This window comes from Ovis canadensis, chromosome 1 (genome assembly GCF_042477335.2).
Source record: "Ovis canadensis isolate MfBH-ARS-UI-01 breed Bighorn chromosome 1, ARS-UI_OviCan_v2, whole genome shotgun sequence".
Classification (NCBI taxonomy): domain Eukaryota; kingdom Metazoa; phylum Chordata; class Mammalia; order Artiodactyla; family Bovidae; genus Ovis; species Ovis canadensis.
This window is the reverse complement of record NC_091245.1, coordinates 200,804,483-200,824,723: the sequence shown is the minus strand read 5'-3', so window position 1 is coordinate 200,824,723 and position 20,241 is coordinate 200,804,483. Positions and strand designations below refer to the sequence as shown.

Here is a 20,241-nt window from a genome sequence, read left to right as displayed (position 1 = left end):
TCATGTCCATCGAGTTGGTGATGCCATCCAGCCATCTCATCCTCGGTCGTCCCCTTCTCCTCCTGCCCCCACCCCCTCCCAGCATCAGAGTCTTTTCCAATGAGTCAACTGTTCTCATGAGGTGGCCAAAGTACTGGAGTTTCAGCTTTAGCATCATTCCTTCCAAAGAAATCCCAGGGCTGATCTCCTTCAGAATGGACTGGTTAGATCTCCTTGCAGTCCAAGCGACTCTCAAGCATCTTCTCCAACACCACAGTTTAAAAGCATCAATTCTTTGGTGCTCAGCCTTCTTCACAGTCCAACTCTCACATCCATACATGACCACAGGAAAAACCATAACCTTGACTAGATGGACCTTAGTCAGCAAAGTAATGTCTCTGCTTTTGAATATGCTATCTAGGTTGGTCATAACTTTTCTTTCAAGGAGGAGGCTTAGTCTTCAATTATTTAAAATTCTTTGTCATATTTGTTACACAAGTAAAAAGCTAGCATTTGCGAGATGCAACAAGAGGCCAAGAATATTTAAAGAAAAATTTTATTTCAAATAAGCAACCAGGAAATCTGCTGTGGGCTGGAGAGCACTGAGGACTGGGCAGGCGTTTGAAAGCCAGCAGAGTAGAGATGATGCTCTTTATGTAACATTCATGAAAACTGAAGCTCGCACAACTGAGGGGCATTTTCAAGGGGATGGAGCTGGTTAGCTGTAACATCAGAGATACAGGGAAGGTCTTTTTAGATATCAAAGAGGAACTAAAGGGAAAATATGAAACAAAGGAATATCAGAGTAAGCATGAGATAATCCAGAACTTCCATGTAGAAATAGTAAAAGAAGTAGAAATCCTAAGTGACTATGGAGTCAATGATATTTTTTCTCTCTGCTTCAGAGGGGAGTGACAGTGTCTAACTTCCATCTATGCTCCTTTCTTCTTTTTGAGTCAGCCGCATACTGTCTGTTATTTAAGATCTAGGTTATGTTAACCGTCAGTCTCTTAGAAACTATATCTACGTTTCTGCCACCTTTAAGAAAAAACTTGTACTAATTTTCATGTTAAATGTCACACTGAACATCACTGAGAATCTTCGTGCTGCTGGGTTTACCTTCTAGTACTCACCTGGCCGTCAGGGTACCAACATGGTGTTAAAGTGTTTGGACATTAGGGATGTGCTTGTGGGTCCATGTACAGGATAATCCATATGACAGTTTATTTACATTTTGGAGTTTGAATAATTCATACATTTGTTTACCTCCATTTCTTTCACTGCTTAGGAGTTGTTTTTATTTTCTCCACTTCCTTCTCCTTCTGTCTTATTTGAAGGAACATAAACATATTCAAAAGGGTCACCTGTGGGTGAAATCTTAACTCTCAGTCAGTATTAGATTTATTAAATTTAACTTTTTTTCTACTGACTAGTTGGGAGTATATAAACCAAGTCTGGATTCTTTCCCCAAAAGAAAAAAAAAAATGAATGTACTCTTTTGGTGTAAAGATATTGGATTTTCAGATGCTCTTCTAATTATAGACAGATTTTCTGGATGGGCCCATGAGGAACATGGTAAACTTTCATAGCCACTCTTATTTCCACCTCCATCAGGTTAACTTTCTTACTCATTGTACCTGCTCTGCCTATGTTATTACATCTGTTCTCATGGATTATTTTCACCCTATGATGAGGATTTCTGTTTCTAAACTTCTGGCCTGTTTCTCTCCCATAAGTTTAAGGTTTATTCAACTGTGTGCTACACTTTTAATATATCCCATTGGTACCTCAAACTTAACATGCTAAGATGGAACTCATCATCTCTCCTTTCTTTCCAAGGCAGATATTCCAACTGTATTCATTGGTTTAGTTAATGGAATCATCACTGAGTTCAATAAGGTTGGAAACTTGAAGTCATCTTTGACATCTTTGCTTCTTCTTCCATCAGTAATATAAACAATATCTGATTTAACCTTTTCACTAGTTATTAAAATTGTCCCCACCTTCTCCACCCTCCCTTCTATCATCCTGCTGTCTTATCTGGACTTATATAACAACCTCATAAATAACTTTGTCCATAAACCGATAAGCTATAAATCCTTCCTCCATACAACTTTCAGATTGATCAATGTAAGACATATGCTGTGTCAAACTCATGCTTCAAATCCTTTAATACCGTAGAGATGGTTACGTTAACCTACGTATGTGATCTTTTAAAATTGTATAGAAATAAATACACACACATAGATACAAAGGAAAGTACAGTAATATTAGAATTTCTGAATAAGATCATATCAATATCAATATTCTAGTTGTGATATTATATGACAGTTTCGTAAGATGATACTTCCCATTGGGGAAAATTGGGTAACTGGTACATGGATATGCTCTTTATTTTTTATTATAACTGTATGTGACTATAATTATTTCAAAATATAAAGTTTGCTTAAAAATATCTTACAAAATTCTTCAACACTCACCAGAAGAATTTAAGCTTTTAAAACAACATGTCACAACATGTTGCTTTCCACCTTTATCTCCTGGCATTCCCAGCCCCAAATTTTTACTCTAGGCTAATAGAGTCACATCCTGCTCACTCTATAACTTTAGTCCTTATCTGGCCTGACTACTTTCTTCTCATCATTTAAGGCTTTTTCCTTGATCTATCAGATGTGATGGTGTATGTCATTGTTGTACTTTTACTGTGTTATGCACATTTTATCACATTTATTAGAGATTTCCCCCCTGTTTTAACTTCTTTACCAGGACCTTTTAGTGGGTGAAACAGTCTTATTTACTTTTATTTCCAGTGCCCATTAATTTCCTGACAAATAATAGATGTTCTCTGTATATCTGACTTTAGTAAATGAATGTGCCTCTCTGTAAGCTTGAAAACCATCAACTAATCTTATTATCTTCTGCTATATAACTAGACTTAAAGCATTCTTTTGCAAATTTAAGATGATTGACTATCCTACTATTTCTTTAACTCTTTATTATACTAACAGTAATGATTAAGAGCTTAGCTGAGTTCATCCCGGAGTAAAATTAGTCTACTGATAATCACAATGAATCATATACGTTTAAGGTGAGATATGCAGATTTGGAGACTATATCACCTGAGAAAGCTGATGTTTTCCTTCACATGTATAAGGATCAAGTTTTCTTTCTTTCTTTCTTTTTTTTTTAAAGTAAAAGCAAACTTGAGGACCCTATAACAAAATGAAGCAAATAGAAATATCATTCATTTGTTGTGTATTCAGATGTTTGCTTATCCCTTGGTCTGACATAGAATTCTACACTCCAATTAAAAACCACCCACGTGTACATTAAGAAGTGTAACTGGTGATAAAAAAAAAAAAAATTGAATTCAAAAGTTTGAATTTATTGTCCCTGGGCCTGATGCTAAGATGGTAGTTATGAGAGGGGTGATTATGCTGAGGGTAAAATTTAAGATTTCTAAACTCATTTTTATTTTTATTTTCTGATTTTTCTTTTTACTTACTGGAGGCTGAATGGGCAGATAATCAATTAAGACATTTGTGACATGGGCTTAATAATAGGTTAGACTCACTGTCAGGCTTAGTAAGGGAATGTTTATTTTCTTTTTGAAATCTGCAGAATGTAGATTTTGGATAGTGAAGGTGCAGAGTGTAACTTTTCTAGTTAAGAAATAGAGCTTTGATAGAAGACTCGATTGCCTGATTTTAATGGCAAAATGGGATCCTTGCCACTGCCTAAAGAGATACCAGTTGCTTAACTTGTAAAATTTGCTGCGTATACCTGCATGTTTTTGAAACTTCACTCACTCAACTTTTTGATTGACTATGTTTTAATTTTAATATTCTGTCTCATTAATATAGAAACTGTAACCCTAGTTTCATTTTTTATCCTTTTAAGGTTTGTAGAAACCCCAGCCCATTTCTCTTGGAAAGAAAGTTATTACCGATCCACTATGTCCCAGAGCACACAGACAAATGAATTCCTCAGTCCAGAGGTTTTCCAGCACATTTGGGATTTTCTGGAACAGTAAGTATCAAATAAGCAAAAAAAGCTGTTTTACGTGAATTGTTATAAATAGGTAGTGGTAGTACCTATAAGCAGTCAGAGTACTGCTTATGAAGGCATGTTTTTAGAATCACTAAAAATCAGGTGATATTATTGGGAAAAAAAATATTCTCTCCAATAGCATCTCTGTGTTCAAAATTCAGCCCAGATTTATTCAGTTTTCAACACCAGAAAATCATTATTGTTCCAAGGTGGTATAATTTTGGAGGATCAGAAGGACTCGCCTACCTAACCCAAAATAATTTCCCCAATGACTCTCTGATACTCAAATTCATTCCTTTGGGTTAAAGACTCTCATATACTTTTATATTATAAATAATCTCTGAGAAAGTAAAACACTTTATTTTATTGTTCATTATACCTTGCTAGGAAAAGGATAATTATCTCCTCAAGATTAGGCTGGGGCACCTAAGTAAATTAAGGGAAAGATGAAACAATATCAGAGTATTGGGGACCCATACGATTAGGATACATCTCTGACTCGTTCCTTCTATTCTGTGTTCCACCTAGTGATTCTTTGATGAGGGCAGTGATTTTTACTTTACAAATGGAGCTTAGATTTGGAATGCCAGAGGTTTTATATCTGGTAAGTATTTGAGCCAGAATTCATGATGAGGGTTTCTGACTCCAACCAACGAGCTTTGCCAACTTTAAAGCAAAAAGAGCTCATTGTTACCAACTGAATGAGTGTGTGTTAGCCCCTTTCCATACCTAACACACTTTTGTTTTCCTTTGTGGCAGACCCATCTGTTCAGTTCAGCCCATTGACTTGAACTTTGTGGATGAACCATCAGAAAATGGTGCAACAAACAAGATTGAGATTAGCATGGACTGTATTCGCATGCAGGACTCGGACCTGAGTGACCCCATGTGGGTGAGTGGCATGGGCTTCCCCTTTAAATCTGTGGGCCATGCTATCCACTTCTCTGTTATACCTCTTCCATGTCACATAAAAAAGCAGGTGACTCTGAATGGTCAAGGCCATTGGAAAGAGAGTCATTGTGGTCAGCAGAGAAAGAATTAAGAGCTGTGGGTTCTGAGTCTGCCTCATCTCTGCGTAATGTATATGTTTCCATTGGTGTGGAGAAGGGGATTGGAGTTAATTCCTTGCATTCTTTATCTGAATTGCTCCTCCCAGTGTTTCACAGCTGGTCGAGACAGAACCAAAGTCAAGTCCTGAATTGTATCCAAAGCACTCTCTTCTATGGCAAACTGCCTTTCTTGTAGAATTATCCTTTTTAAATGAAGGAGAATGAAGTAAATTCTACACAAATACACAGATTCAAGTACCTGGTAATAGAGTAAGAGGAAAGAAGCTAGTATCTAAAATAGGCTCTCTATTTTTCTTTTAACTTCACCACTGGGTCACTCATGACCTTAAATCTCAGTTATAATATGGTAAGAACTTACATATACACACCTCCCTGGCAGCTAAGGAGTATACAGGTTAAGGATAGTAAACCATTTTACTGAGGTACTTAGGTGACCTTTCTTGTATTGGTGCAATCCATTATGCCAACTGGTGTGTTTTCTTTTTTTAAATCATTCATTCATCCCACAAGCCCTACTGCTTTTCCTGTATAAAAGCAAACAAAAATCTGTGGAAAAATAGAAACTAAAAGAACTAGAAAGAGGGTGGGGTGTCTTAGAGTGTCTGCTGATGTAATTAAACAGAGCGCCTTATAATGTACCATGCCTTTCTCTTTTGGAGGTGGGGATGATTACCAGGTAACTTCATTTGAAGGAGTGGTACAGATGAAAGATGTTTTGGTATACCCTTGCCTTTCTGATTCAATGTAAGATTTTACTGGAATTCTCACTGTATATTTTTTCATATAGATTGTACTTTTAATATTGGAAGAAGAGGAGGTGGGGGAAAAAGGAGAGAAAATGGCCAAAGATAGAAAGTTGTAATTTTACAAATACACTGATATTTTGTCACCAAATTGATAAATGAAAAATACACTTCTTCATTGGCCCATTCCATCTTAATATGGATTCAGTTCTCAATTATCCTTGAGCTAGTGAAAAGAAACTGCTCAGTAAATCCAAGGTTAAGTAATTCAAAGCTTTGGAATGTATGATAATTAAGCATAAATATTTATAAATATATAAATTCTGATTTAACAGTGATTTAGAAATTAGGATAGTCCCAATTCATTGAATAATATCACCTTTTACACTGATAGGTTTGCCTAGGTTGGTGCTCTGTGTCTTCTTACATTCTCTCCAGGCAGGGATTTTCCGTTTCTCATAAAAGCAAGTCAAAGTTATTTAATTTAAAATGCAGAATGAAGTATTTTCATTTACAGTTCCTGTTATTATTATCTTCTCACATACTGAAGCACATGGATTTTTAATGTACCATGCTGTTTCTCCTTTGCTGTTAGACATTTTCTCCTTGAGAACATCTCATTTTTCCCTCCTTGTATCTAGCCATTTCCTATCCATCCCTCAACATCAAGCTTGCCTTACCTTCTTTAGGAAAAGATTCCATATCACTGTTCTCTACCAGTCTGAATTAGAGATCATTCTACAGAAGCAATCTAGGTATAATTTTAGTCATAAGACTTATTATATAATATTAGTATTATATATTATTTCTTTCTCTATCTCTGAAGGGGACCAGTGTCATATTTTGTTATACACAGTTTTGTTTTGCTTTGTTTTTGCCATGTTTTCCCATAGTAGGCCCTCGGGAATTTTTAAAGTCATAATAATGAGACTTGAAAGTTATCTAAAAAGGTAAAATGTTCTCTTTAAGATAGCCCTGTCCAAAAGATTTTTTTTTCAATGACTATAATGTCCTATGTCTATTGTTCAACACAGTAGCCATTAGCCATGTGAATCCACTGGGCATGTGAAATATGGCTAGTGCAAATGAGCCATATTTGTAACTTTAGTTAATTGTAACTTTAGTTAATTTAAATTTAAATTGTTTCTTTTTTTTTTAATTTTAGTTTTTTATTTTTTAAATTTTAAAATCTTTAATTCTTACATGCATTCCCAAACATGAACCCCCCTCCCACCTCCCTCCCCATAACAACTTTCTGGGTCATCCCCATGCACCAGCCCCAAGCATGCTGCATCCTGCGTCAGACATAGACTGGCGATTCAATTCACATGATAGTATACATGTTAGAATGTCATTCTCCCAAATCATCCCACCCTCTCCCTCTCCCTCTGAGTCCAAAAGTCTGTTATACACATCTGTGTCTCTTTCCCTGTCTTGCATACAGGGTCGTCATTGCCATCTTCCTAAATTCCGTATATATGTGTTAGTATACTGTATTGGTGTTTTTCTTTCTGGCTTACTTCACTCTGTATAATCGGCTCCAGTTTCGTGCAGCTAGTTGGTAGTGTATGGGGTAGCAAAGTTCTAGAATACCACCAATCAGGGAACCATTCTCTGCTTCAACATTCCCAACAGCAAAACTTTCTGTCCTGTTCTTCTCTTGTATTCCTTCCATTTTGATTATAGTAGATCAGTATAAAAAGCTTTGTGCTCCTTTACCTCCAGTGTTTCCCCACTTCTGTTTGAAAGTACTCAGATTCGCCATTTGAGTTAGAAAGATTCAGTCATTTAAAGTTTATTTTGGTGCTTTGGGGGCTTCCCTGATGGCTCAGATGATAAAGAATCCTCCTGCAATGCAGGAGACCCTGGTTTGATCCCGGGGTTGGGGAGATCCCCTGGAGAAGGGAATGGCTACCCACTGCAGTATTGCCTGGAGAATTTCATAGACAGAAGGTCCTGGCAGGCTACAGTCTATGGGGTCATAAAGAGTCAGACATAATTGAGCAAATAACACTTTTACTTTTGGTGCTTTTACAAAAGAGCTAAAGGAAACTTTGGAGAAAACCTAGTGGAGTATCTAAGGAAGAATCAGCTAAGTTATACAGTGATCTCCTAAGAGGGTAAGGAGGAAGGAGAGAAAGACAAGAAAATTCATAGATATAATTGCTCTTGTGGCCGTGTCTTATTTAGCTAAGAAGGCACTGCCTTGTTTTTTAGGTTATTATTATTTAAGAAAAGTTTGAAAGGATTATTCATTTGTATTCAAAATTTTTTTCCTGAGCATTGGCTATGAATCTATATGCCTGATATTGATTCTTTTTAATTGATTTTTGTTGATGCTCATTTATGCTGGTGCTCATTGAAACTGAGAGTATTCCATTTGAAGGTGATTTAAATGTACCCCTTAGATGTCTGAGTTACAAATTTTCTTAGGCTTCAATATCAGATGATGGTTAACACATCTAATATTTTATTTAATCCTTTCTGGAACTTCATGAGTTAGAAATTATTATCATTGTTTTGATAGAACCAATAATTAAAAATCAATTAAATTTAATAAATCAAAACAAAAAGTGGTTAAAACCCTTTGCTAGGATGATATGCATAGTCATCAGCAGTGTCAGTATTTTGCCCACATTATTGGATGCAATCTTTTCTTATTCTTTTTCTACGGTATTGCATTTGAGTAGAATCTGGCCTCTGTTTCTTCTTGAGTACCTCTGTTTCTATGAGATTAAGGTTTACCTGTGTGGGAAAGCCTCCACTCTTCCACCAAGAGATAGCCATACAGTAGAGAGTCTCCATACCTTTCTCTTCTCCGGGGAGGCAGGCACAGGACACCGCTGCTAACAGGAATAATGAAACAGAGCGCTGCTATCACTCACCAGCAGCTTAGAGCTTGAAATTAAACGTGTCAGATTGAAGGTAACAAGAAATCAGGATATAAGAGCAGAATAGAAACATTTGCAAGGAGCAGGGAATTGAAGTGATTTAGGGAAAACTGGAAAACAAAATGAAATGGAGTTTTGCCAGAATGGGAAACAAATCATTTGGAAACAACGGTATTGAAAGGAATGTGCAAGTAGAGTGAGATTGAATTTATTACATACGTTTGCTTCTCTGTGGTCTTTCTGTTTTCTCTCCAAAGAACTGAGGCCTTGCTATTAAAGTATAGTTCTGCATGAATCCTGGGTTTTCCCTTGACTTAGGACCATTCCAACATCTTCATAGGCATCCATGTGAGGAGGCCACATGGGTAAGACTAGATAACAATGATAGTCCTTAGCTAAATGAATGACAAAACGGTGGACTAGCTCAGGATGTAATAGTAACTGGTGCTCTGGTTTAGAAAGTAAGAACTGATATCCACTGAGATTCCTTATCCTTCTAAACTGAGAGCCAGTTGCAACTGGTGTGAAGCTCTTTAAGTTCATTACTTGATAGCATATTTTCACTTTTTTGTGTATAGGTTAATAGCTAAATAGTTACAAAACTCTGCACATAAATTGCTTTTCTCTTGCATATAATAAAAAACATTTGGGATCCATGCCAAACATTTTCTCACTATGCAAGAAATATGAATCTGTGAACATGAAATTACTTGTCAGATTATCAAGGACAAAACTCTTGAAATTGAGAATGTCATCACATTTTTATTGATTTTTAAAACTACCTTCATCTTAAAAACTAGTCATGAAGTGGAGTCATAATATTTTGCTCTTATTATGAACAAAGAGAACTTGACTTGCAGAGAATACGTGCCTTCTTCACTAGGATGATTTTAGTGTCACTGAAGAATGAACTACATTGGATTAACAAATGAATTGAATGAGATTTCTCAAAAAAGTGTTATAATTTAGGCTATGCTTCCAAGATCCTTATTAGTTCTTCATTCTCTTGTCTATTGTATTACTTTATATCTCAGCTTTGCCTAATTTATAAACTGTCTAAGCATGCCTGTCATGTCCTTAAGAGGTAGATAATGATATCGACACTTAAAGGTTTTCCTGGAATGATGGATGGGAAACTGTATGACATTTACTTTTGCGTTTCTTTAGTCTTTGTACTTTGAAGAAAACCCTGTTTAGTTGAATTGGGTTTCTCCCTAGGGATGTTTAGAAATTACTATCTAAGACCATGATTTGTTCCAGGGCTTCCCAGGTGACACTAGTGGTAAAGAACAGGCCTGCCAAAATGCAGTGGAAGTAAAGAGATGTGGGTTCAATCCCTGGGTTGGGAAGACCTCCTGGAAGAAGGTACGGCAACCCATTCCAGTGTTCTTGCCTGGAGAATCCCTTAGACAGAGGAGCCTGGCAGGCCCCAGTCCATAGGATCACAAAAGGTTGGACACAACTGAAGTGGCTTATCCTGCACACGTGCATGATTTATTCATCTGGATTCCAAAGACCATATTATACATAGGACTATCCATTTTTGTAAATTGTTATTAGAGCATTCAGTTATAAATGAAGAGTCTTCAGCCCTACATACCACAAACAGATAGTGCTTTTGTGTTTGGAAAGACATAGGCCACAGCAACCTGGAGAAGGGCATGGCAACCCACTCCAGCATTCTTGCCTAAAGAATCCCCATGGACAGAAGAGCTTGGTGGGCTACAGTCCTTGGGGTTGCAAAGAGTCAGACATGCCTGAGCAACTAACCACAGTACAGGCCCCAGCACATAGCATAATACCCTGTATCTTCTATAACCCAATATTACATCAGATTTCAAATAGATTATATATACTAGACCTAGCCATATATATTTCTTTAGAATTTGCTTTCCTATATATGCTATGTTCTTTGTAATACAGCTGAAAAAATCATGGTCTCTAGCTTTGAGAAGACCAGAATATAGCAGGAAGGCAAGTGTGTACAAAATCACTTTTGAAAAGTACTCAGATATATATGAATATATATTTAAGTTCAGTTCAGTCGCTCAGTTGTGTCCAACTTTTTGCGACCCCATGAACTGCAGCACGCCAGGCCTCCCTGTCCATCACCAACTCCCAGAGTTCATCCAAACCCACGTCCATTGAGTTGGTGATGCCATCCAGTCATCACATCCTCTGTTGTCCCCTTCTCCTCCAGCCCCCAATCCCTCCCAGCATCAGAGTCTTTTCCAATGAGTCAATTCTTCGCACCATGTGGCCAAAGTATTGGAGTTTCAGCTTTAGCATCAGTCCTTCCAAAGAACACCTAGGACTGATCTCCTTTAGAATGGACTGCTTGGATCTCCTTGCAGTCCAAGGGACTCTCAAGAGTCTTCCCCAACACCACAGTTCAAAAGCATCAATTCTTCAGCACTCAGCTTTCTTCACAGTCCAACTCTCACATCCATACATGACCACTGGAAAAACCATAGCCTTGACTAGATGGACCTTTGTTGGCAAAGTAATGTCTCTGCTTTTCAATATGCTATCTAGGTTGGTAATAACTTTTCTACCAAGGAGTAAGCAATCAGCATCTGTAGTGATTTTGGAACCCAAAAAAATAGTCTGACACCATTTCCACTGTTTCCCCATCTATTTGCCATGAAGTGATGGTACCGGATGCCATGATCTTCGTTTTCTGAATGTTGAGCTTTAAGCCAACTTTTTCACTTTCCTCTTTCACTTTCATCAAGAGGCCTTTTAGTTCCTCTTCACTTTCTGCCATAAGGGTGGTATTATCTGCATATCTGAGGTTATTGATATTTCTCCCAACAATCTTGATTCCAGCTTGTGCTTCTGCCAGCCCAGCATTTCTCATGATGTACTCTGCATAGAAGTTAAATAAGCAGGGTGACAACATACAGCCTTGACATACTCCTTTTCCTATTTGGAACCAATCTGTTGTTCCATGTCCAGTTCTAACTGTTGCTTCCTGACCTGCATACAGGTTTCTCAAGAGGCAGGTCAGGTGGTCTGGTATTCCCATCTCTTTCAGAATTTTCCACAGTTTATTGTGTGATCCACACAGTCAAAGGCTTTGGCATAGTCAGTAAAGCAGAAACAGATGTTTTTCTGGAACTCTCTTGCTTTTTTGATAATCTAGCAGATGTTGGCAATTTGATCTCTGGTTCCTCTGCCTTTTCTAAAACCAGCTTGAACATCTGGAAGTTCACAGTTCATGTATTGCTGAAGCATGGCATGGAGAATTTTGAGCATTACTTTACTAGCATGTGAGATGAGTGCAGTTGTGCAGTAGTTTGAGCATTCTTTGGCATTGTCTTTCTTTGGGACTGGAATGAGAACTGACCTTTTCCAGTCCTGTGGCCACTGCTGACTTTTCCAAATTTGCTGGCATATTGAGTGAAGCACTTTCACAGCATCATCTTTCAGGATTTGAAATAGCTCAACTGGAATTCCATCACCTCCACTAGCTTTGTTCATAGTGATGCTTTCTAACACCCACTTGACTTCACATTCCAGAATATCTGGCTTTAGGTGAGTGATCACACCACCGTGATTATCTTGGTTGTGAAGCTCTTTTTTGTATAGTTCTTCTGTGTATTCTTGCCACCTCTTCTTAATATCTTCTGCTTCTGTTAGGTCCATACCATTTCTGTCCTTTATCAAGCCCATCTTTGCATGAAATGTTCCTTTGGTATATCTAATTTTCTTGAGAGATCTCTAGTCTTTCCCATTCTGTTGTTTTCCTCTATTTCTTTGCATTGATCACTGAGGAAGCCTTTCTTATGTCTCCTTGCTATTCTTTGGAACTCTGCATTCATATGCTTATATCGTTCATTTTCTCCTTTGCTTTTCCCTTCTCTTCTTTTCACAGCTATTTGTAAGGCCTCCCCAGACAGCCATTTTGCCTTTTTGCATTTCTTTTCCATGGGGATGGTCTTGTTCCTGTCTCATATACAATGTCATGAACCTCAGTCCATAGTTCACCAGGCACTCTATCAGATCTAGTCCCTTAAATCTATTTCTCACTTCCACTGTATAATCATAAGGAATCTGATTTAGGTCATACCTGAATGGCCTAGTGGTTTTCCCTACTTTTTTAAATTTAAGTCTGAATTTGGCAATAAGGAGCTCATGATCTCAGCCACAGTCAGCTCCTGGTCTTGTTTCTGTTGACTGTATAGAGCTTCTTCATCTTTGACTACAAAGAATATAATCAATCTGATTTTGGTGTTGACCATCTGGTGATGTTCATGTGTAGAGTCTTCTCTTGTGTTGTTGGAAGAGGGTGTTTGCTATGAGTAGTGTGTTTTCTTGGCAAAATTCTATTAGTCTTTGCCCTGCTTCATTCCCTATTCCAAGACCAAATTTGCCTGTTACGCCAGGTGTTTCTTGACTTCCTACTTTTTCATTCCAGTCCCCTATAATGAAAAGGACAACTTTTTTGGGTGTTAGTTCTAAAAGGTCTTGTAGGTCTTCATAGAACGGTTCAACTTCAGCTTCTTCAGCGTTACTGGTTGGAGTATAGGCTTGGATTACTGTGATATTGAATGGTTTGCCTTGGAAATGAACAGAGATCATTCTGTCGTTTTTGAGATTGCATCCAAGCACTGCATTTTGGACTCTTGTTGATCATGATGGCTACTCCGTGTCTTCTAAGGGATTCCTACCCACAGTAGTAGATACAATGGTCATCTGAGTTAAATTCACCCACTCCAGTCTATTTTGCTTCGCTGATTCCTAGAATTTTGACGTTCACTCTTGCCATCTCCTGTTTGACCACTTCCAATTTGCCTTGATTCATGGACCTAACATTCCAGGTTCCTACGCAATATTGCTCTTTACTGCATCGGAACTTGCTTCAAGCACCAGTCACATCCACAGCTGGGTATTGTTTTTGCTTTGGCTCCATCCCTTCATTCTTTCTGGAGTTATTTCTCCACTGATCTCCAGTAGCATATTGGGCACCTACTGACTTGGGGAGTTGTTCATGGGGTTCTCAAGGCAAGAATACTGAAGTGATTTGCCATTCCCTTCTGCAGTGGACCACATTCTGTCAGACCTCTCCACCATGACCTACCCATCTTGGGTGGCCCCACATGGCATGGCTTAATTTCATTGAGTTAGACAAGGCTGTGGTCCGTGTGATCAGATTGGCTAGTTTTCTGTGAGTATGGTTTCAGTGTGTCTGCCCTCTGATGCCCTCTTGCAACACCTACCATCTTACTTGAGTTTCTCCTACCTTGGACGTGGGGTATCTCTTCACAGCTGCTCCAGCAAAGCACAGCCGCTGCCCTTACCTTTGATGAGGGGTGTCTCCTCAGGTCCACCCCTCCTGACCTTGAACGTGGAAAAGCTCCTCTCAGCCCTCCTGCACTTGCGCAGCCACTGCTCCTTGGACATGGGGTTGTTCCTCTGGGCCGCCGCCCCTGACCTCGGGTGTGGGGTAGCTCCTCTCGGCCACGTTTCTGCAAAGCCCTGACAGTCCAGTGGGTAGGATTCCACTCTTCCACTGCATGAGGAATGGGGTCAATCCCTGGTCAGGGAACTAAGATCCTACAAGCTGCTTGGCCCAGACCAAAAAAATAAGAGAAAGATGAATCTCCCCTTTTGGCAAAGAGTGTAAGTAGTTCAGAGGTATTTAATAGACATGAAATGTTCGACTTTTCTAGTAATAAAAAAAATGGTGAGTTGAAACAATGAGTTTATTCATCCATTTGATCAGCAAAAATTTAAATGATTGATATCCAGTGTGGTAAGGTTGTTGGGAAACAGTCTTTTTACTTCTAGTAGAAGTATAAATTTGGATGGCAATTTTCCTATTCTCTTTTACTTAATTTTCAATGTACTTATCCTTTGGTCTGTAAATGCCCTTTGGTCTGTAAATGCCCCTTTTAGGCTATTTTTCTATGAAATGATTTAAAACATGTACATAAGTATATATAAGAACACATACATAAACACACACATAAATGAAAGCTTCATTGCATCATTGTTTGTAATATCCAAAATGGTACAACCAGGTAGAATTCTTTATACTTTAAAATTTTTGGACTGTGCTAGATAGAAACTGCAGTTTAAAGCCCATGAAGATAAGCCCACATTGAAAGATGGTATTACTAGTTAGGATGTGTGGTCATTTTCATCTTGGCAATCCTATTGCTCATGAACCTCAGTGTGATTTTTCTACCTGTGCTTTGTGAGAGGCATCCTTTATATTCTGAGAAAGATTATGTAGAGCTGATGTTATTTCTTATTGTTTGGTGAATTTCCTATTGAAACAATCTGGGCCTGAATGTTTAATTTTGGGGGAGTTCTTTCGTTACAAATTTAGTGTTTTTAGTAGTAATAGGACTATTGAATGATCTATTAGACCTTGGCTAAGTTTTCATAAACCACAGGGGAACTGGTTAAATTCAAAGTTTTTGAATTTATATGTGCAGAATTGTTTGGTGTAGTCCCTTAATACCCTTTCAACATCTGTGGGATCTGTAATATCCTCTTGTTTCATTTCTAATATTGGTAATTTGTGTTCTCTGTTTCTATGTCTTGCTAGCAACTTATCAGTTGTATCAATCTTTCAAAGAACCAGCTCAGCTTTTCGTCTTTTTGGATATTCTCTGTTGTCTTTCTGCTTTTAACTTCATTATTTTTGATCTTATTTTATTTTCTTCTGCTTCTTTGGGTTTATTTTGCTCTTCTTTTTAAGTTGTTTCTATTGAACATTTATATTACTGAATTGAGATCTTTGATCTCTTCTAATGTTTATTTATTTGTCCTTTGTTCTGTTTTTCTTTTTCCGCTACCATTTAGATTATTTGACCTGTTTTTAGTATTTGATTTTAATTGTTCTATTTTGGTCTGGCTCTATCTCTTTGAGTAGTTTTTAGCTATTGCTCTAGAGATTGAATTATTCATAATTTTCACTGTCTATTGAGAATTAACATTTTACCACTTCAAATGGAATGCAGAAAATTTACCATAACATTGATTTCATAACATTTCCCATGATGTTATAGTTTTCATATATATATTACATCTATATATCTTGAATGCTACCTCAGACAGTGGTATAATTTTTACTTTCAACTGTCAAATACATTTTAAAGAACTCAAGAAAATAGTTTGTTTTATTGAACAGGATATTTATCATTGAAATTTTTCTTCCTTTGTACCAAAATTATAGTTCTGATTGGATAGTATCAGAAAAAAATAAAGAATTCCATGCACCCTTTAATTCATCAGAATGATTTTTTTTTCAAAGAAAAAGAAGTACTTGCATTTTCTAAGCAGAATCATAAACCACATCAGAACTTTCATTTGATGAATTTTTATTGAACAAAAGTTTGTAAACATTCCCTCCATGCCTCCCTCATCATTTCCTCCCTCCAACTTTACACACACACACACACACACACACACAGAAACACACACACACAGAAACACACACACACATACACATTGACTCATATAACTCAATCTGAACATCTGCAGTTATTTTCCAACATTATAGAATTGCATGAAAATAATCTTTGATAGGCCAATATTTTTGTCTTCATTTAATAAATTCATTTGTTATACATGTTAAGAACATACTGTGTGAACAAAACATTTTTAAGTAAGTCACTCCAGTCAAGCTGCCAGGGGCTGGGTACATTGCTACATGAGTCACACAAGCATTCTAAATTTTCTTCCTTACACATCTTCTCCTGGCTCAAAATGTAGAAAGGCTATACAATACAAACAGCAGTAATTTTCTATGTGTCTGTGTCTCTTAGGTACCAGAGATGCACAGTGTTACCCAACTCTAAGTCTGACACTAATGTCAAGAGCTCACATCAAGCTATTTCCCTTCCATTCTCTTTCTACTTGATCTCCTTCAGACTTCCACAGCAGCCCTCACCACCATCCTGCTAGTGTTCCTCCTACACATCCCCTTGCCCCTTTCCCAGGTTCCTGCCTCTTCCTATTCCCACTCACTTCCCCCTCCCCCCCATTTTCTGGTCTTCTAGAAAACCAGTAGAGTTAAGTGCAGACAGATTTAAACAATGGCTTTTATTTTTCACTTTGATGACTGACTACCTGATATTTAATATAGGGCTTTATAATTTATTACTCACTGTAGATTTATACAGGGGTTTCCCGGGTGGCGCTAGTGGTAAGGAATCTGCCTGCCAGTGCTGGAGGCACAAGAGACAAGGGTTTGATCCCTGGGTTCAGAAGAGCCCCTGGAGGAGGGCATGGCAACCCAGTCCAGTATTCACTGGGGCTTCCCTGGTAGCTCAGCTGCAGTGCAGGGGAGCCCGGTTCCATCCCTAGGTCAGGAAGATTCCCCTGCAGAAGGGATTGGCTACCCAGTCCACCTTTCTTGGGCTTTCCTGGTGGCTCAGGTCGGAGAAGGCAATGGCACCCCACTCCACTACTCTTGCCTGGAAAATCCCATGGATGGAGGAGCCTGGAGGGCTGCAGTCCATGGGGTCACTGAGGGTCAGACACGACTGAGCGACTTCACTTTGACTTTTCACTTTCATGCATTGGAGAAGGAAGTGGCAACCCACTCCAGTGTTCTCGCCTGGAGAATCCCAGGGACGGTGGAGCCTGGTGGGCTGCCATCTCTGGAGTCGCACAGAGTCGGACACAACTGAAGCGACTTAGCAGCAGCAGCAGCAGGTGGTAAAGAATTCACCTGTAATACAGGAGACCTGGGTTCAATCCCTAGGTTGGGAAGATCCCCTGGAGACAGCATAAGATTTGTAATCAGACATACTAAAGTTGGAATTCTGTCTTTACTAATCTTAGCTGTGTGAACTTGAAAATCTCTATGAGCCTCTCCTTCCTGTTTTCTATGGATGGATATAATATTGATCAGCAACTTCAAGAATTATGAGTTTTTTCATTATCTGATTTGTTTTTATTCATAGTTCCTGGCTTATAAATATGTTGCTGCTGTTCAGTCACTAAGTAGTGTCCAGCTCTTTGTGACCCCATGGACTGCAGTGCAGCAGGCCCCTCTGTCCTCCACTATTTCCTGGAGTTTGCTCATATTCACGTCCATTGAGTTGGTGATGCTGTCTAGCCATCTTATCCTCTGCTCTCCCTTCTCCTTTTGCCTTCAATCTTTCCCAGTATCAGAGTCTTTTTCAATGAGTCAGAATGATTAATTGACTATAATTGATTGAAGTATAAATATATTATCAATTAAAAATGATTATTTTTGTTGTTACTTGTCCATCTATGCTGATTTTCACAACAACTCTGTAAGACAGGTCCATATGCATTACATTTTATAATAAAGGGCAAATTTAAAGATTACCCTGATCATTAAAGTAATACATTTTTAATTAATTAAAAAGAATTTTACAAGTTAGTATCAGAAGTATATAGAATCCCTACCTAAAGACAATAATTGTGAAAATTTTAGGTGTTTTTTTCCAGTTGTTTTCTTAGAAGAAATAGATTTTGCAAGACATATTTGGATCATGCCATATATAAATTTTGTAATCTGCTTCTTTTTCTTTGCTTTCTATAGTTAACATTTATATCTTATCCACTAATCTTCAAAACAACATTAATCACTGTATTTTAAATTATTATATAGGTATATAATGATTTGTTTACCTCTTTTTCTACTCACAGATTTTTAAGAAGAATATTTGCATTCAAAACACTTTTTGTTCTTGCTACTTAGAAGTATAATTTTTGAGTAAAGTATATGCACACCAGTTATAGATAAATATTATCAAATTTCTTTTAATAAATTTTTTCCCAACTCACACCAAATGTGCAAAACTGTCCATAAAGTGGAAATCAATTTTGATTATACAATCTCTGCTTTAAAAAATTGCAAATATGTCCAAGCACCTAAAGGAATTTCTGTTGTTGTTGCTTAGTCTCTGAGTTGTGTCTGACTCTTTATGAGACCATGGACTATAGTCCACCAGGCTCCTATGTCTGTGGGATTTCCCCAGGTAAGAATGCTGAAGTGGAATACAATTTCCTTCTCCAGCGATCTTCCTGACCCAGGAATCAAACCCACAGTTCCTGCATTGGTAAAAATACTATTTACCACTGAGCCACCAGGGAAGCCCCAGTTGTTTGCAAATCAAGATGAAATAATCCCTCTTTATACATTTTTAAGTACCAATGGATAGTAGTGTTGCCTGTAGATGACTAAGACATATTAGTGAATGGTACATCTATAAGCGGGAAGAGTAGGCCTAATTGGAATGAGAAACATGTGAGGAAAGAGGTGGTAAAAGAGGGATATACAGAGTATATTTATAAACTTTACTTTAGGATTAATGCAGAACATTGGTATGGGCCTATTTTCTCCTCTGCTATCTGGCACGTCTAAACCTTGCTTTTAGTATCCCTAACCCTCTTACTCCTTGCTGCTGCTGCTGCTGCTGCTGCTGCTGCTGCTGCTGCTGCTGCTGCTGCTGCTGCTAAGTTGCTTCAGTCGTGTCTGACTCTGTGCAACCCCATAGACGGCAGCCCACCAGACTCCCCCATCCCTGGGATTCTCCAGGCAAGAACACTGGAGTGGGTTGCCATTTCCTTTTCCAATGCATGAAAGTGAAAAGTGAAGTCGCCATTAAAAAAATCATCAATCATCAGTTTTCATTCCAATCCCAAAGAAGGATAATGTCAAAGGATGCTCAAACTACTGCATATTTGCACTCATTTCACATGCTGCTGCTGCTGCTAAGTCGCTTCAGTCGTGTCCAACTCTGCGTGATCCCATAGGCAGCAGCCCACCAGGCTCCGCTCTCCCTGAGATTCTCCAGGCAAGAACACTGGAGTGGGTTGCCATTTTCTTCTCCAATCCATGAAAGTAAAAAGTGAAAGTGAAGTTGCTCAGTCGTGTCTGACTCTTCGCAACCCCATGGACTACAGCCTACCAGGCTTCTCTGTCCATGGGATTTTCCAGGCAAGAGTACTGGATGGGTTGCCATTGCCTTCTCTGCATTTCACATGCTAGCAAGGTAATGATCAAAATTCTTCAAGCTAGGCTTCAACAATATGTGAACCAAGAACTTCCAGATGTTCAAACTGGAATTAGAAAAGGCAGATGAACCAGAAATCAGATTGCCAGCATCTGTTGGATCATAGAAAAAGCTAGAGAATTCCAGAAAAGCATCTGCTTCATTGACTATGCTAAAGCCTTTGATTGTGTGGATCAGAATAAACTGTGGAAAATTCTTAAAGAGATGGGAATACCAGATCACCTTAGCTGCCTCCTGAGAAATGTGTATGCACATCAAGAAACAATAGTTAGAATCGGACATGGAACAATGGACTGGTTCCAAATTAGGGAAGGAGTATGTCAGGATGGGATATTGTCATCCCGCTTATTTAACTTGCATGCAGAGTATATCATACAAAATGCCGGGCTTGATGAAGCATAAGCTGGAATTGAGGTTGCAGGGAAAAGTAATAATCTCAGATACACAGATGATACCACCCTTATGGCAGAAAGTGAAGAGGAATTAAAGAGCCTTTTGA

At 38.3% G+C, this 20,241-nt stretch overlaps 1 protein-coding gene across 7 annotated transcripts in view; it reads left to right on the top strand.

The window, feature by feature from the left end:
* Positions 1–20,241, top strand: part of TP63 (tumor protein p63) — a 266,002-nt gene that overhangs the window by 95,940 nt on the left and 149,821 nt on the right. For all 7 annotated transcript variants that reach the window (XM_069557885.1, XM_069557876.1, XM_069557868.1 and 4 more), the window contains exons 2-3: positions 3,880–4,008; positions 4,789–4,921. In XM_069557885.1, the coding sequence (XP_069413986.1) occupies positions 3,880–4,008; positions 4,789–4,921 (262 nt within the window). The remainder of the gene's footprint in view (positions 1–3,879; positions 4,009–4,788; positions 4,922–20,241) is intronic.